This window comes from Bufo gargarizans, chromosome 7 (assembly GCF_014858855.1).
Source record: "Bufo gargarizans isolate SCDJY-AF-19 chromosome 7, ASM1485885v1, whole genome shotgun sequence".
Lineage (NCBI taxonomy): Eukaryota > Metazoa > Chordata > Amphibia > Anura > Bufonidae > Bufo > Bufo gargarizans.
Window position 1 is genome coordinate 47165293 of NC_058086.1, and position 16403 is coordinate 47181695.

Genomic DNA, 16403 nt, shown 5'->3' on the forward strand with positions numbered 1-16403 from the left:
TTTTGGAATACTTTTTGGAAGACTGCATACTCTTACAGCTTGAAGGTTGGGTTTCATTGTATCCAGTGTAGACTCCAGACTGATACATTTGACCTGCACTGATACATTGTAGCCAACTATCAACACAGGAGAGAGAGTTCTGCAGCAGCAGTTTGGCTCCTGGTACTGGCGGTGGAAGAGGACATGGCAGCCAGGATGGATCTTCTGGTCCCCCCCACAATCTTGACAAGGGGCCATACCAACAACAGAGGCGGTCACTGTCCCATAAAATGAAGGATATGGATTGTGATAAAGCCTATTTGGGCACCACAAAAGATTGAAGTCATGAGCAGTCTGTGACTACTAAGGCTACTTTCACACTAGCGGTAGGACGGATCCGACAGGCTGTTCACCCTGTCGGATCCGTCCTGCTGCTATTTTGCCGGACCACCGCTCCGTCCCCATTGACTATAATGGGGACAGGGGCGGAGCTCCGGCACAGCACGGCGAAAGGCCGCCGGACTAAAAGTACTGCATGTCCGACTTTTTAGTCCAGCGGCCTCTCACCGCGAACTGCCGTGCTGCACCGGAGCTCCGCCCCCGTCCCCATTATAGTCAATGGGGACGGAGCGGCAGTCCGGCGGCACGGCGAAATAGTGGCAGAACGGATCCGACAGGGTGAACAGCCTGTCGGATCCATCCTGCCACTAGTGTGAAAATACCCTAAAGTGTCTGCATCCATATGACAACACTTCTTGTGCAAGGGAACCTCATTCTTGCCATAGGGACATGGGGCTTCATAGCAAAGAATCAAAACCCAGCTACAGATTGGAGAATAAAAGCAGAGATCTAATTGGTGGTTAGGAAGCCTGATGTGCCTATGACAGTGTTGGCGAACCTATGGCACGGGTGCCAGAGGTGGCACTCAGAGCCCTCTCTGTGGGCACCCGCACCCTGGAGAAAGTCTATGGTGTACCAATATGCCTTAGACTTTTCCTGCCATTCATCTGTGCAGGGCGCACTATGAACAGCGCAGGCAGCGCACTGAATGTAGGCAGGCTATGATAGCTAAATGATAAAGTACATGGGAAATATACTATATTGGTCTGTAGTATTCAGGGTAAATTGCCGTGTTGGCACTTTGCCATTTGGGTTACAGTTTGGGCACTCTGTCTTAAAAAGGTTCACCATCACTGCCCTATGATAAGGCCGAGCTGCCAGAGTATAGTGACAGGAAGTGCTTTCATAGGAAACAAGCTATTGTGAGAAGTGTTACACTATTGATACAGTGATTTACACAGATGACTGAACAACTCTGACTCTCCTTCACTGCCTCTTAGGTGTGTTCAGTGTCGCCCCCTATAGGCTGGAATCACACAGTGCAGTTTCTGATGCAGTTTTTGAGCCAGGAGCGGATCCAGAAAGAATGGAAAATATAAAGAAAAGATTTGCACTTCTCCCTCCTGCTGGATCCACTTCTGGCTTTGGTTCTAAAACTGCATAAAGAACTGCATGTGTTTTTGCAGCCATCCGGAGATTAACTGAACGGTCTTGATTTTACCTTTTTTTCCTAGTTTTAAGTGATTTACGCTTCTTAGGGCTTTGGATAGATGGAGCTGCAACACTTAGTTACGGTTTAATTCATACAGACCAGAATCTGGGTGAAAAGTGACACCTAGTGGACAAATGCGATAAAACAGCATGTTCCTGATCATAGATTCATGTATGTTTTGTGCTTTTGGCGAAAGTGATTGAAGGGATTGTGCCCTCCAAGAACACACTTTTTATAAAGGCAGGCCCTATTGCTGCTATGGAGCCTATGGATGAGGCCACCATACTTCAAATAGGCCTCTTCTCCTTTCCCTTGGGCTGTTATAACCCGTATTTATCTTTTTCAACTTTCTTGCATGGAGGAAAGAGGACAGTATTCCATTTCCCAGGTGTGACAACCACCTTTCTGCCCTCCAGGAGGCTGGCAGTCTACAAGCACCTTCTTCTGTCTGTGCCGCTCTGAAGCATGGGGTTCTGGAACAGCGCTGGTAGTCTAGAACAGTGTTTCCCAACCAGTGTGCCTCCAGCTGTTACAAAACTACAACTCCCAGCATGCCCGCACATCCAAAGGCTGTCTGGGCATGCTGGGAGTTGTAGTTTTGCAACAGCTGGAGGCACGCTGGTTGGGAAACACTGGTCTAGAACTGTCCCTCTGAATCCAGAACAGGAGTTGCGCAACTTTGACCTCTTGGACTGACAATGGCGTCAGGTTTGCCTTGTGTCCCAGACAGAGTGACCTGTTTAGCGCCATCCCCATTCTACCTGTGATCGTCTCCAAAACTGATAGAAACACCCATTTCATGCATGTCTTCCCAAGCCTCACCTGTTTTTCAGTCCAGTTAGGCCTCATGCCCACGACCGTTATTCGTTTCCGCGTCCGTTCTGCCGATTTTAGCGTTCCTGATGCGGACCCATTAATTTCTATGGAGCCGTTGAAAATGCGGATAGTCCACCATTTGTTATCCGTGGTCCGTGGTTCCAGTCCATCAAAAAAATATAACCTGTCCTATTCTTGTCCGCGAAAAACTGTTTGAGGACCCATTCAAGTCAATGGGACCGCAAAAAATGCGGATGCACAACCGTATGTCATTCGCGTCTGCGTCTGTTTTTGTAGAATCAGTTGCCTGGTGACCAGCATATATACCGGTATCCTGGGTGGGGATATTAAAATTACACTTTTATTACCTTCCTTTTTTGGGGGCCAGTCCGCCCAAAAAAATGGAAGACACACGGAAACACAACGGAAACAAAAACTGCAACGGAACAACGGATCCCCAATTTATGGACCGCAAAAAAAACCTGTCGTGTGCATGAGGCCTTAATGGGACTTTTGGCAGGTATCTGTACCCACACTTAAGGGCACGATCACACTGGGCAGATACACTGAGGATTTTCCGTCCTTCCATAATACAAGAGCAGCAAAGTGGATGAGATTTCATGTGGTGCAGATGTTAAACCCGCAGCCTGTCAATTTGTGTTGCAAATTTTCTCTATAAATTTCAGTCTTTGCATCTCATAGAGTGGATCCTGCAGCCAAATCTGCAACAAATTCCACCGCAATTTTACACCCCGTGTGCATGCGCCGTTATAAGTCATCTATCCTCCTGTCATGGCTGCAAAATCCAATCTGAGATTGCCTTCGTCAACACAACCCATAGGGCTCATCTCTCATTTGTCAGGGTTTACACCAATGATCCTCCTTTTTTATGAAGACTTTGCAATATTCCTTTAATTAGGTAGATGTATGACCAGACAGATCTTAGTGATGGCGGGGGGGGGGGGGCTATGACAACCCGTCCTTTCAGGAAAAGATGGTGATTGCCACTTTTAAAGGTGTTCTTTTTGGTTAGAAGGAAGCCCTCACGATAAGGTGATCATAGGTTGTCTGGCTGCTGGGACTTCTTCCAGCAATCAGCAGTGATCTGTGGGCAGTTATTTTTCCTGCAGTGCCCCCACTGGTGAAATAAAGAATTGCTTATTTCTCTTTGAAATCTATGGTCTGTTCTTGCAAAGCATGGACAGGGTCCTCCAGAGACAGAGATGCACGCTTCGTACCTGCTCTAGCTAATAGATGAGGGTCCTCAATGGGAGACCCCTGCCATTTTCTTCGCAGTCTCTTCTTTTGTAATGAAATATTGTATTTATTCACCTACATAGGTCGATGCGGCAACCAGGATTCAGAACCAGAGAGGATCTTCTACCATGCCATAATCGGCAGCTCCAGGGGACACCAACCAATTACTGATGGAAGAAGAGAAGGAAGCCTAGGACCATCTCCAAAGATCACCCAGATCCTCCTGCCCAACCCCCAGGTGTCTGCCCCCTCTACCCACCCTGCCAGCAAGCGGTCTTATCAGCGGCCCGGGCCACAGAGGCGGTTCACTGGAAGCAGAGTCCTCGTACGTTAATTTAACTCTCTGCATTAATGACGGTAGGAAGAAATGAGAAGGTATAAGTCATTCCTAATTGATAGTGTTCTTCCCAGCAAATGAAAAACTTCTATGGATTATTGCACAAATCTAATTATCTAATTAAGCTGCTTCAGGTTTGGTAAGTGGTTAAAATAAATTGAGCTTGCCGCTGACATTCCCTCTTAAGAGCGCTCGGTCCTCGGTCGGCGATTTAATTAGCGCAGCCTGATGAAGATGACACGACTTTGGTGATGAGATTAAGACCCTTATTGAGGGCTTGGTAAAAAAAAAAAAAAGAAGCTGATTTAGGTCCCAATAATTCAATATTGAGGAAGATGGAGCTTTTACAAGTCTTGTCTCCCTGCATCCAGGGTTACAGAGGCGGCGAAAAAAAATGAACAACCCTCAAAAGGCGATTCTGAGAGACCCCATAGATGACACCTACAGATGTAGCATTGCTTACTGGAGATCATCACAGGTTCTCCAACTTAAAGGGGTATTCCCACCTTGTAAAAAGGTATGGTGTAACCATAGGGCAGGGATGGCTGACGTGTAGGTCTTCAGCTGTTGCAGAACTACAACTTCCAGTATGCCCAGTCTGCCTACAGCTATTAGCCTACAGCAGGGCATGGTGGGAGTTGTAGTTTTACAACAGCTGAGGAGCCGCAGGTTGGCCAGCCCTGCCATAGGGTATGCCACCCCTCTATGATTGTTGGAGACCCTACATCTAGGACCCCCACAGAGATGCTGTTGTTTCTGTGCACATCAGCGCTCACATCCAGGTCCCATTCACTTGCATGGAGCGGTCCCCTGCACAGCCAGGTGGCCTGGGGGCTTCTGTGCAGGGAAAGAACTTGTTCACACGACCGTGCCATGTCTTGCGGTCCGCAAATTGCGAATCCGCAAAATACGGATGCCGCCCGTGTGCCTTCCGCAATTTGCAGAACGGAACAGACGGCCGTTTATAGAGACGCCTATTCTTGTCCGCAAAATGGACAAGAATAGGACATGACTTATACATTTTTCAGGGAACGGAGCAACGGATGCGGACAGCACACGGAGTGCTGTCCGCATCTTTTGAGTCCCCATTGAAGCGAATGTTTCCGCACCTAAGCCGCAAAAAATGTGGCTCGGATTCATAACCAAACCACGGTTGTGTGAATGAGCCCAAATACTGTGAATCAGCACCTTGAGGGCTCATGCACATGACCGTATGTATTTTGTGGTCAGCAAAAACCGAATCCACAGAAATAACGGATGGCGCCTGTATGCATGCCGTATTTAGCGGAACAGAACAGCTGGCTCCTAATAGAACAGTCCTATCCTTGTCCATAATGCGGACAACAATAGGACATGTGGAAACGGAATGTACACGGAGTAACTTCCGTTTTTCTGCGGACCCACTGAAATTAATGGCTCCGCATACGATAAGCAAAAAAAAAAATGGAACGGACATGGAAAGAAAATACATTTGTGTGCATGAGCCCTGACGCTCAGGACTGCTGTGGACCCCAGAAGTCTTATGAGATGAGAATTCCCCTTTAAGGCCCATTTACGCAAGCAGATAGTTGGTCTGATTTGCGCGTTGATGGGCGAGCATGCATAATAATAGACAACAGGTGAAGAGATTAGCTACAAAATGATTGGTAATTATGTGAAAAATCATTTATTGGAAAATAAGCCTACTCAGTGAATAGAATGCCAGAGATACGATGAGCACTGACACAGACATGGCAGTAGGGGATACAAGGTCGTATGATATATTTGTGGATTCTACAGCGGATTACAGTACATGTGGATGGGGTTATGAACAGGCCACCCACAATCATGCAGAAATGGATGTGGATTGTGAACTCCATGGCTGCTCATTACGTGATTTTCACGGGGTGAAATCTGCCGTGAACCCGCAGCAGAATTAGCATCTAACTGGATTTTTGCTGTGGATACAAAAGGTATCCCATGTGGGTACCAATTCGTGCCTCTGATCCAATGTCGGATCCAGGGGTGCTGAGGTAGCAGTCACACCCACAGTTGGTGCCTGAAGGGACCCAAAGGCCCCTCTGCCACGTAAGAAGGCTCCAGTGTTATAAATGGTACATGGTAGATGCAGAGATGTTTCATTGGGCCACAGAAGATCCCTAATTGTGGAGTGGGGGTGCTACCAACCTGAGGGGGTACCCCACTTTGCTCAGGGTCCCTCCATAGTGTACTATTTCTAAGAGCTCAGTAGGAACCATCCAGTTGGGTCGCCTGCTGCAGATACATTGTATCTTTCTTGTTTATTGTCGCTACATTGTTTATAACTTGTGTTTTGTTGGTTTGGTTTCAGGGGATGACATCAAATAACGCTCCGCAGAGCAGCAGGAGAGGTGACCAAGGGCTGGTCAGAGCACCCCTTAACATGTCCACTCATTCTGAAGAGCGCCCCCTGCAGGATTCTGCTATACAGCATTCAGAGCACCTGGCGAAGCAGGTAATTATATGGGAAATGTCAAAATGAACATATTTTGGTTTGTTATTGGCTGATATTTTAGGAAGTCATAGGGGGCATCCTGGTACCAAATGACTCTAAAGGGGGTTCCTTTTCCAGTAAATAAAGGCTTCCCATTATGTAATGATAAGACCAGCAACATACCTGATCTCTGCTTGCTATCAGTGAATGGGATTGTAACGGACCGTTTCAGCAGACAAGGGGTTAAAATCCGTTTAGGCGATATGCCCCTTTCTGAGAGACAGGCACAGCTGCTGCAGAACACCAACCTCCCGAACTGGATACAAAATAGCACTCCAAACTGGAACCTCGCGAATAGCTGCTGGCAGACGAACAGGAAAAGCATACAATCGGCTTACACTCCTGGCAATCAGTCTCTAACAGCATACAGGGAATCCCCCCAATAACGAGACAAGGCTCCGTGTTGAGGGTCAGCAGTGGTCTGACTGTACTTCAGATACAGCCTCTTTTATTCATAAAAAGCAAACATAGTACTGCCCACAGGGTTTTGAAATCCAACCAATCAGTATCTTACAACACACACAATGCAAGTACAGCAACCAATCGTTCCCGCCCCCTAGAGGACCAGAAGGGAGACTGCGACACAGAACAGATAAAACACATCCCCGCAATGCATCATGGTTTCCTCCTCTCTGTCCCAGAGACAACCAAGGGCAATCCAATTATCTCTCAGGACAAAGGGGAGATCGCCAATACACATGTGGAGACAACAGGACAGACATCACCATTTAAACACACAATGGGACAATAGAACCACACCCAGCATATTCCTCCCAAGCTGACAAGTTACACTTATTATAAATTGTTACAACTTTGTGAGGTTACATTGTCCATACATATAACTTACATCAATTTAAACAGTATAACTTGGGGGACAAACCTATCCAAAATTCACTTGAATAGGTTCAGGGGTTCAAAAGTTAGCATGGGCCATAATCCTGAGGCAAGAGGCCTTCAAACAGCCCCCTCCAAAACACCGTGGTGAGGTTGGTTTTGCCACACATCTCCCCCCCCCCCCCAGGGAAGACTAACCAGATACCTGACCTCACGCCGGTCGGTACCTGGGTTAGTCTGGCAGCCCACCTACAACCAAATACTGGACCTGTTGAATTTAGTAGCCTGTCTCTGTCCAGTGAATCCACCAAGGTTATTTTGGTAGCTGGTACTCCCGGTCTCTGAGTTGCTCCCTGGCTTGGAGTGAAGGTTGCTTTGTGGGCAGGGATCAGCGGTACTCTGCCCTGGTGCCAGCGTTACCACGGAAGAAGCCTGGTTGGAGTCTGGTTGTTGGAGGGGGAAACCGACTGTCTCCCTTTTGGCTAAACAGCCCTGTTGCTGGGGGACAGGAACAACTGTCCCTACCCCCTGTGCTGTAAGTGCAGAGACCACGGTCCCATCTGCACTGTTGTGGGGCTTACTGTCTCCCCCTGGTGCATTAAGCTGCCGCTGGGGAGAGGGGGTAACGAGCTCCTCTCCCATACATACTTCCAGCCGCTGGGGAGGGCGACCGACCGCCTCCGCTCCCAATACAGTGTCCTGCTGCTGGGGAAAGGAGACTGGGCTCTCTATTCCCTGTAGGACACTCTGCCGCTGGGGGACAGGACCGACTGTCTCTGCCCCCTGTAACTCCGTCTGCCGCTGGGGAATGGAGACTGGGCTCCCAATTCCCTGTACATCACACGGCCGCTGGGGAATGGAGACTGGGCTCCCAATTCCCAAAAAATCATGCTGCTGCTGGGGGGCAGGAACAACTACCTCTGCCCCCTGTAACTCAGCCTGCCGCTGGGGAATGGAGACTAGGCTCCCAATTCCCTGCAGGACCGGTGGAGAGACCTCGGTCCCATCTCCACCGGCCACCTGGGGTTCTTCCCAGTAAACATCCACAATATCCTCCCAGCTGAAGGGCTCTGGACCTTGGTCTGACTTCTTGCTGTCCTGCTGAGCCTTCCCAATGGAGTGGAAGAGATCTTGGTAGTCCTGCTCCAGTTCCCACTCCAGGGTTGCTAGGTGAGCCAGGTCTTTCTCTACCTCATGGGGGTCATCCCAATTCTGCCTAGCCTCCCTCTCGTAGAAAATGTCCTGAAGTCTGGACTGTGCAGGGCTCCCGAAGTCAGGCTCTGCAAAGGACTCCCATAACAAGCCAGGCCTATCAAACTCCTCTCCCTCTGGCTTGTCATGCTCAGCTGTCCAGGGTATAAACTGTGCCACATACCACCAAAGCACCTGGTAGGCATCCTCCAGCCATAGCTCCTGCCATACCCGATGCTCTAGTTCCTTCACCCATTCCTCCAGGGGCTGCTCTCCCAGGAAGGGCATCCGCAGGGCCACTTGCTTCTGTAACCGCTGCTCTTCACTGGGGAGACTCTCACCTCGCTGGTATTGTACATTATCCAGGGCCTGGTACCAGATGCCTCTCCTTAATGCATCCCGGCCATCCAGGTCCTCCTCCTCATATAACACTGCTGGTTCCATCCTGTTGCTTTTAGGGTTGCTGTACTGGGACATGCGTTGCCCTTAAATTGTAGAATCCACAGAAATGGTGTCTCCTGTAGCTGTCCTTCTGGCTGTAGGAACGATCCCACTGCTTGCCACCAATGTAACGGACCGTTTCAGCAGACAAGGGGTTAAAATCCGTTTAGGCGATATGCCCCTTTCTGAGAGACAGGCACAGCTACTGCAGAACACCAACCTCCCGAACTGGATACAAAATAGCACTCCAAACTGGAACCTCGCGAATAGCTGCTGGCAGACGAACAGGAAAAGCATACAATCGGCTTACACTCCTGGCAATCAGTCTCTAACAGCATACAGGGAATTCCCCCAATAACGAGACAAGGCTCCATGTTGAGGGTCAGCAGTGGTCTGACTGTACTTCAGATACAGCCTCTTTTATTCATAAAAAACAAACATAGTACTGCCCACAGGGTTTTGAAATCCAACCAATCAGTATCTTACAACACACACAATGCAAGTACAGCAACCAATCGTTCCCACCCCATAGAGGACCAGAAGGGAGACTGCGACACAGAACAGATAAAACACATCCCCACAATGCATCATGGTTTCCTCCTCTCTGTCCCAGAGACAACCAAGGGCAATCCAATTATCTCTCAGGACAAAGGGGAGATCGCCAATACACATGTGGAGACAACAGGACAGACATCACCATTTAAACACACAATGGGACAATGGCACAATGGGACAATAGAACCACACCCAGCATATTCCTCCCAAGCTGACAAGTTACACTTATTATAAGTTGTTATAACTTTGTGAGGTTACATTGTCCATACATATAACTTACATCAATTTAAACAGTATAACTTGGGGACAAACCTATCCAAAATTCACTTGAATAGGTTCAGGGGTTCAAAAGTTAGCATGGGCCATAATCCTGAGGCAAGAGGCCTTCAAACAGCCCCCTCCAAAACACCGTGGTGAGGTTGGTTTCGCCACAGGGATAATTGTAGTACACATCCAGAGATAGGGATGAGCTAATCGACTTCGGATGAAACATCCAAAGTCGATTCTAAAATTTTGTTCTACGCAGGAGCTCCGTACAGTATTAGAATGTATTGTCTCCGATGAGCCGAAGTTATTGCGAGACTTTCATGAAACTTCGCGCAATAACTTCATAAATTAATTTGTACTGTAAGGCTGGTTTCACACGGGCGTTGCGGAAAAAGATGCGGGTGCGTTGCGGGAACACAGGCGATTTTTTAGCGCGAGTGCAAAACATTGTAATGCGTTTTGCACGCGCGTGAGAAAAACTGGCATGTTTGGTACCCAAACCTGAACTTCTTCACAGAAGTTCGGGTTTGGGTTCGGTGTTGTGTACATTGTATTATTTTCCCTTATAACATGGTTATAAGGGAAAATAATAGCATTCTGAATACAAAATGCATAGTACAATAGCGCTGGAGGGGTTAAAAAGTAATAATAATAATTTAACTCACCTTAATCCACTTGCTCGCGCAGCCAGCATCTCTTCTGTCTTCTTCTTTGAGGAATATAAACTTTGACGTCATTGTGCTCATCACATGGTCCATCACATGATCTTTTACCATGGTGGTGGATCATGTGACAGACCATGTGACGAGCGCAGTGACATCACCACAGGTCCTTTTCCTGTGCACAGCAAAGATGAGGAGAGAAGCCGGGCTGCGTGACCAAGTGGATTAAGGTGAGTTAAATTTTTATAATTTTTTTTTAACCCCTCCAGCGCTATTGTACTATGCATTCTGATCGTCTCCTAGCAACGGTGCATGAAAATCGCACCGCATCCGCACTTGCTTGCGGATGCTTGCGATTTTAACACAGACCCATTCATTTATATGGAGCCTGCGTTGCGTGAAAAATGCAGAATATAGAACATGCTGCGATTTTTAATTTTCGACGATGAGTCAAAGTTATTGCTTCACGAAGTCTTGTGAGACTTCGCGCAATAACTTTGTAAATTAATTTGTACTGTAAAAAAACATTTCCCAAACTTGGGTTTAGTTCATAGGCACCACTTGGAACCGAACCCGAGTTCGGGAAAAATGTTTTTTTTTACAGTATAAATTAATTCATGAAGTTATTGTGCGAAGTCTCGTGGGAGTCTCACAAAGTCTCGCAATAACTTCGGCTCATCGGAGTCAATACATTCTAATACTGTACGGAGCTCTTGCTCTGTACAATAATAGAACGAAGTTTTATGCGCATCGACTTCGGATGTTTCATCCAAAGTCGATTTCGCTCATCCCTATCCAGAGAGTAAAAACCTACAGACCTAAAATTTCGAACAGCCGAGGGCTTGTTACAGGTGCATCCAGTCTTGGTCCTCAGCTTCCAGTTTTCAGTAACAAACTAACAAGGTTTATAAAGCCGAAAAAAGACATCCGTCCATCCAGTTCAGCCTGTTATCCCGCAAGTTTATCCAGAGGAAGGCAAAAAACAAACAAACCTTGAAGTGGAAGCTAATTCTCCTTATTTTATGGGGAAAAAATTCCATCTGAACTCCAATCAGGCAATCAGAAAAATTCCCTGGATCAATAAACCTTCTCCAGAAATCTAATAATTATAACCTGCTTCAGAAACTATAATTATAACGACTCCAGAAATACATCCAGGCCCCTCTTGAACTCTTTTAGTGACCTCACCATCACCACCTCCCCAGGCAGAGAGTTCCGTAGTCTCACTGCTCTTACCGTAAAGAATCCTCTTCTATGCCCCTTTTGATGCACCTCATAATTTTATTGGCCTTGGCAGCAGCTGCCTGGCATTGGTTTCTCTTTTCCATGTCAGTGTTACCCAGTGTTTTACCATTTATTATGTACGGGTGACTTGCATTATTCCTTCCCATGTGTATAACCTTACATTTGCCAGTGTTAAACCTCATCTTCCACTTCTCTGCCCAAGCCTCCAATCTATCCAGATCCATCTGTAGTAGTATACTGTCCTCTGTAGTTTATATACAGTATACTGTCCTCTGTAGTATATATACAGTATACTGTCCTCTGTAGTCTAAATATATCTAGTGTACTGTCCTCTGTAGTATATATCCAGTATACTGTCCTCTGTAGTATATATATACAGTATACTGTCCTCTGTAGTAAATATACAGTGTACTGTCCTCTGTAGTATATATACAGTATACTGTCCTCTGTAGTCTAAATATATCTAGGGTACTGTCCTCTGTAGTATATATACATTGTACTGTCCTCTGTAGTGTTTATCCAATATACTGTCCTCTGTATCTGTAGTATATACACGGTATACTGTCCTCTATAGTATATATACAGTATACTGTCCTCTATAGTATATATACGGTATACTGTCCTCTATAGTATATATATATATATCCAGTGTACTGTCCTCTGTAGTATATATACAGTATACTGTCCTCTGTAGCATATATACTTGACTATGCAAGCCTTCTACAAGATCATTAATAAATATATTGAAGAGTATAGGGTCCAATACTGACCCCTGAGGTACCCCACTAGTGACGGTGACCCCCCCAATACTGACCCCTGATGTAACCCACTGGTGATGCATTTTTTTCAGTGCTGCATTAATGGATATACACAGGTAAGAGGTACCAGTAACAAGGGCCCCACATCTACTGTATGGCATTTGTTATACTGGTCTTATGTGACAGATGAATCCCTGCACCCCCTCTGGCACCAGGTGTGACTGCGCTATGCCCCCTTTTGGAGCACCCCTGCATGCACACTTCTTGGAGAGATGGTTGGCATGCCTCCCAACATTTGCCCAGCCCCAGGTCCATCCATGAGTGCCCAAAAAACAACTTTTATGCATATATTCATAACCCTCTCCCACTTTGTGGCCCTTTTCGAGGAACAATCCCAGAGGTAGAGCTTGGAGAAAACCCTCCCCCCAAATCCGGTAGAAGTGTAACCCCTTGGGGACAAGGGACCATGGAACCCCGTCTTTTGGGCCCCATAGAAGCTGCATACAGGAGCACGGTTCTCCACATTGCGCCGCCGTGTCCGATCTGACCCCCACCTGTATACTAATCCTCAGTGTGCACAGAGGGTCAGTGTGACATTGTATCTGGGGGAGTCGCTGTCTCTTCTGCCATTAGATGATAGTTTGCAGACTGACATTACAGCGAGAGCAGAACGCGATAAATCAGATTATGTCATCGTGCTGCTTACATCACATCTATCACTTTGATTCATGAATCCCTCTGACTCTGTTTTGTAGGATGAGAAGCCAAGGATATGTCCTGCCGGGTGGAGCCTGCACCAGAAATCCTGCTATTACCTCAGTGCCCATCAGAAATCCACCTGGGAAGACGCAGAGCGCCGCTGTGCACAAACGTAAGGCGTCCCAGCACTATCAGTGCCCGGCATGGCAGCATTATTAGCCTCAGGACTGCAGTGTCAGGGGCAGAATGCTGCAGCCAACCAGATGGCAGCAGCAGAAGAGGAGTGCGCTGGTCTTGTGGGCAGCAGTCACCTGTCTACCTCATGCACACGACCGTAGTTATTTTCCGCATCCGAGCCGCAGTTTTTACGGCTCAGGTGCGGACCCATTCACTTCAATGGGGCCGCAAAAGATGCGGACAGCACTCCGTGTGCCGTCCGCCTCCGTTGCTCCGTTCCGAGGCCCTGCTGTGTGCGGACAAGGATAGGCATGTTTGCAATGGGCCACCCGTTCTGTTCTGCAAATTGCGGAGGGCACGCAGACGGTCGTGTGGGGGACAGGCCTTAGTGAGGACTGCGCTGCATGTGAAGGGGCAGTGCCATGATGTGAGGAAAATAGAGACACATGGAGGAGCGCTGTGAACAGAGAAAGCAGCACAGAGTATTTCAGGAGAGGAGCCCACAGACTGAGAGTTATATAGCGGAAAGAGTGTTGCCCTCTGCAGTGCAGACTATTTCAGAAGAGGAGCGCACTGATCTTGTGGGAGGTCATAGATTTATTGTTATATAGAAGGAGCTATGGCCATCAAGCAGCACAGAGTATTTCAGGAGGGTGCTGATCTTCTCGGAGGTCACAGACTGGGAGTTATATAATACAAGGAACCTTGCCCCAGCAGAACAGAGTATTTCAGGGGAGTAGTGTGCTGATCTTGTGGGAGGCACAACTGAGAGTTATATAGTAGAAGGAGCGTTGCCCACTGCATAGCAGCACAGAGTATTTCAGGAGAGTAGTGCACTGATCTTGTGGGAGGCACAACTGAGAGTTATATAGTAGAAGGAGTGTTGCCCACTGCATAGCAGCACAGAGTATTTCAGGAGAGTAGTGCACTGATCTTGGCACTACGTAGGCACAATATAGCACTACATGGCCCCATGTGGGCAATATAAGGTGTTTGGCACTATGTGATGGCCAGGGGTTGTGGGCACAGTTTGGCTCTGTGCTGGCACACCATGATGCCAAGTTGGCACTGTATGGTTCTTTGTGTCACCATTGAGAGCTCTTTCACATGAATTTGGGGCGCACAGGCAGAGATACATTGAAAGGAGCAGCAGCACAAAGGTGAAGGTTGTGTTTGCCTTGCAGGAAGCAGTGACCGCCTGTCCACTCATATGATTATTACTAGTGAGATGAGATTGTGACTACAGCCTAATACTCAGCTTTATGTATTTCAGAGACGGCAGCCACATGACCAGCGTGCCTTCAGAAGCAGCCATGAAGTGGCTCTGGAAGTTTGCAGACAAAAAGCCATTTTGGATTGGTGAGGCAGAGATTAATGATAGTAACATAAGGTCTTTTTTTTTTTAACATTGTTTGTTTTTGTTTTTTAAACATTGAACATAAGGTCTTTAAAGGACTACAGAAACAAGGCTGCTTTCTTCCCTGAACAGCACCACACCTGTGCGCAGGCAGTGTATGGTATTGCAGCTCGGCTCTATTCATGTCATAAGAGCCAAGCTGCAATACCAGACACAACCTGAAGGCCGGTGTGGCGCTGTTTCCGTAACAAGCCAGCCATATTATATTTGTATCTCTTGCAGCCCTTGTTTCGTTATTATGATGATATTTCACTGTTCCTGTCTCCATTACAGGGCTCAGACGTGCGGGGGATCCCTCTAGCTGGCAGTGGACGGACGGCCAACCTTGGACTCTTAGTAACTTTAAAAAGACTGAATCTCGTCTTCGTGAATCTGCAGAGAATTGTGTCCTGGTCGGGCGGAGGAGAGAATGGCAGATAAGCGGCTGCGGTCAGAGGCACCGCTACATCTGCTCTTTTCCCTTATAGGATTTCTCAACACGTGGCTATAACCGCCCTGCGGAGGGTTTAAGACTTATGATCCATCCCTGAAGTGTCGTCTGGTTACACCGCACAATGCCTGCATTAAATGCAACCGCTCCTTGGTGCCTCACGGAGGCGGAGGGCGGCTTTAATGCCCTTTTTATGGTAACACACAAATCTGCTCGGTATAATGGAATTGCATCAATCCACTTGCGCTCGGCGGAAACAGCAAGCAAGGGCATAGGTACCATGTAGCAGCTATGGGGCCCCTGAGATGAGAGGGCCCAGTTCATGGTACCTATCACTGCTACAAAGGGGGTGGGGAGGACTACAAGAATTGGGACATCCAGTCCTAGGATGGTGGGGTGTGATCAAATGAGTCAGAAATGGAAGGGGGGCCACTTTTTATATTAACTATGGGCCCCTTGAGGCCTATATTTGTTCCTGATACTTATTGCTTAATATCACAAAACTGAATATTGTTGAATGTGTCTGCTGGTTGACAACCAGTATAACCACCATTACAGTACAGCTCCAGCTGGGATCGCCACACAGCTTTCCCATTCTTCTGAATGGCCATGCTTCCTGATTATAAAGTCATATATCCCATATTTCCCTAAACAGCTGCATAACTAGGCCAATTGCAAAAGCGGGGTGACAACCAATACGACACCATTACATCTGTGACATGGGATATCACACAACTTTCCCAGTCTTCCCCATAGTAGCTTATGAAACCTGGGTGACAACTAGTAAAGCAACCAGTATAAGTAAGAAAGGAGTTGTCAGATGGCTTTCCAGAATTCTAAGTGGCAATGGTTGCACTAATGCAGGGATGGCCAACCTGAGGCTCTCCAGCTGTTGCAAAACTACAACTCCCAGCATGCCCAGACTGCTATCAGCCTACAGCAGGGCATGGTGGGAGTTGTAGTTTTACAACAGCTGGAGAGCCACAGGTTGGCCATGCCTGCACTAGTGCAGAACTAGGCTGTTAAGAAAAGCCCTAACGGCATCCATAGCAGTTGTCACCCAGCTTTCCCAGAAATAGATAATAAATATTTTTTTTAAGGATGTGACCCTTGTTACATTGTTACATTTTTCTTAGGCCTAGTTCACACGAACGTATGGCTTTTATAGTTTTTTGCGGTCCGTTTTTCACGGATCTGTTGTTCCATTTTTGAGTTCCGTTGTGTTTCCGTTTCCGTTCCGTTGTTCCGTTCCGTTTTTCCGTATGCCATGTACA

General features: G+C 47.3%; 1 protein-coding gene across 1 annotated transcript in view; it reads left to right on the forward strand.

The window, feature by feature from the left end:
* Positions 1 to 15974, forward strand: part of LOC122943407 (FRAS1-related extracellular matrix protein 1-like) — a 171358-nt gene extending 155384 nt beyond the window's left edge. The window contains exons 31-35 of the mRNA XM_044301115.1: positions 3688 to 3929; positions 6271 to 6414; positions 13162 to 13277; positions 14556 to 14641; positions 14973 to 15974. Of these exons, the coding sequence (XP_044157050.1) occupies positions 3688 to 3929; positions 6271 to 6414; positions 13162 to 13277; positions 14556 to 14641; positions 14973 to 15166 (782 nt within the window). The 3' untranslated portion in view covers positions 15167 to 15974. The remainder of the gene's footprint in view (positions 1 to 3687; positions 3930 to 6270; positions 6415 to 13161; positions 13278 to 14555; positions 14642 to 14972) is intronic.
* Positions 15975 to 16403: the final 429 nt, after the last annotated feature.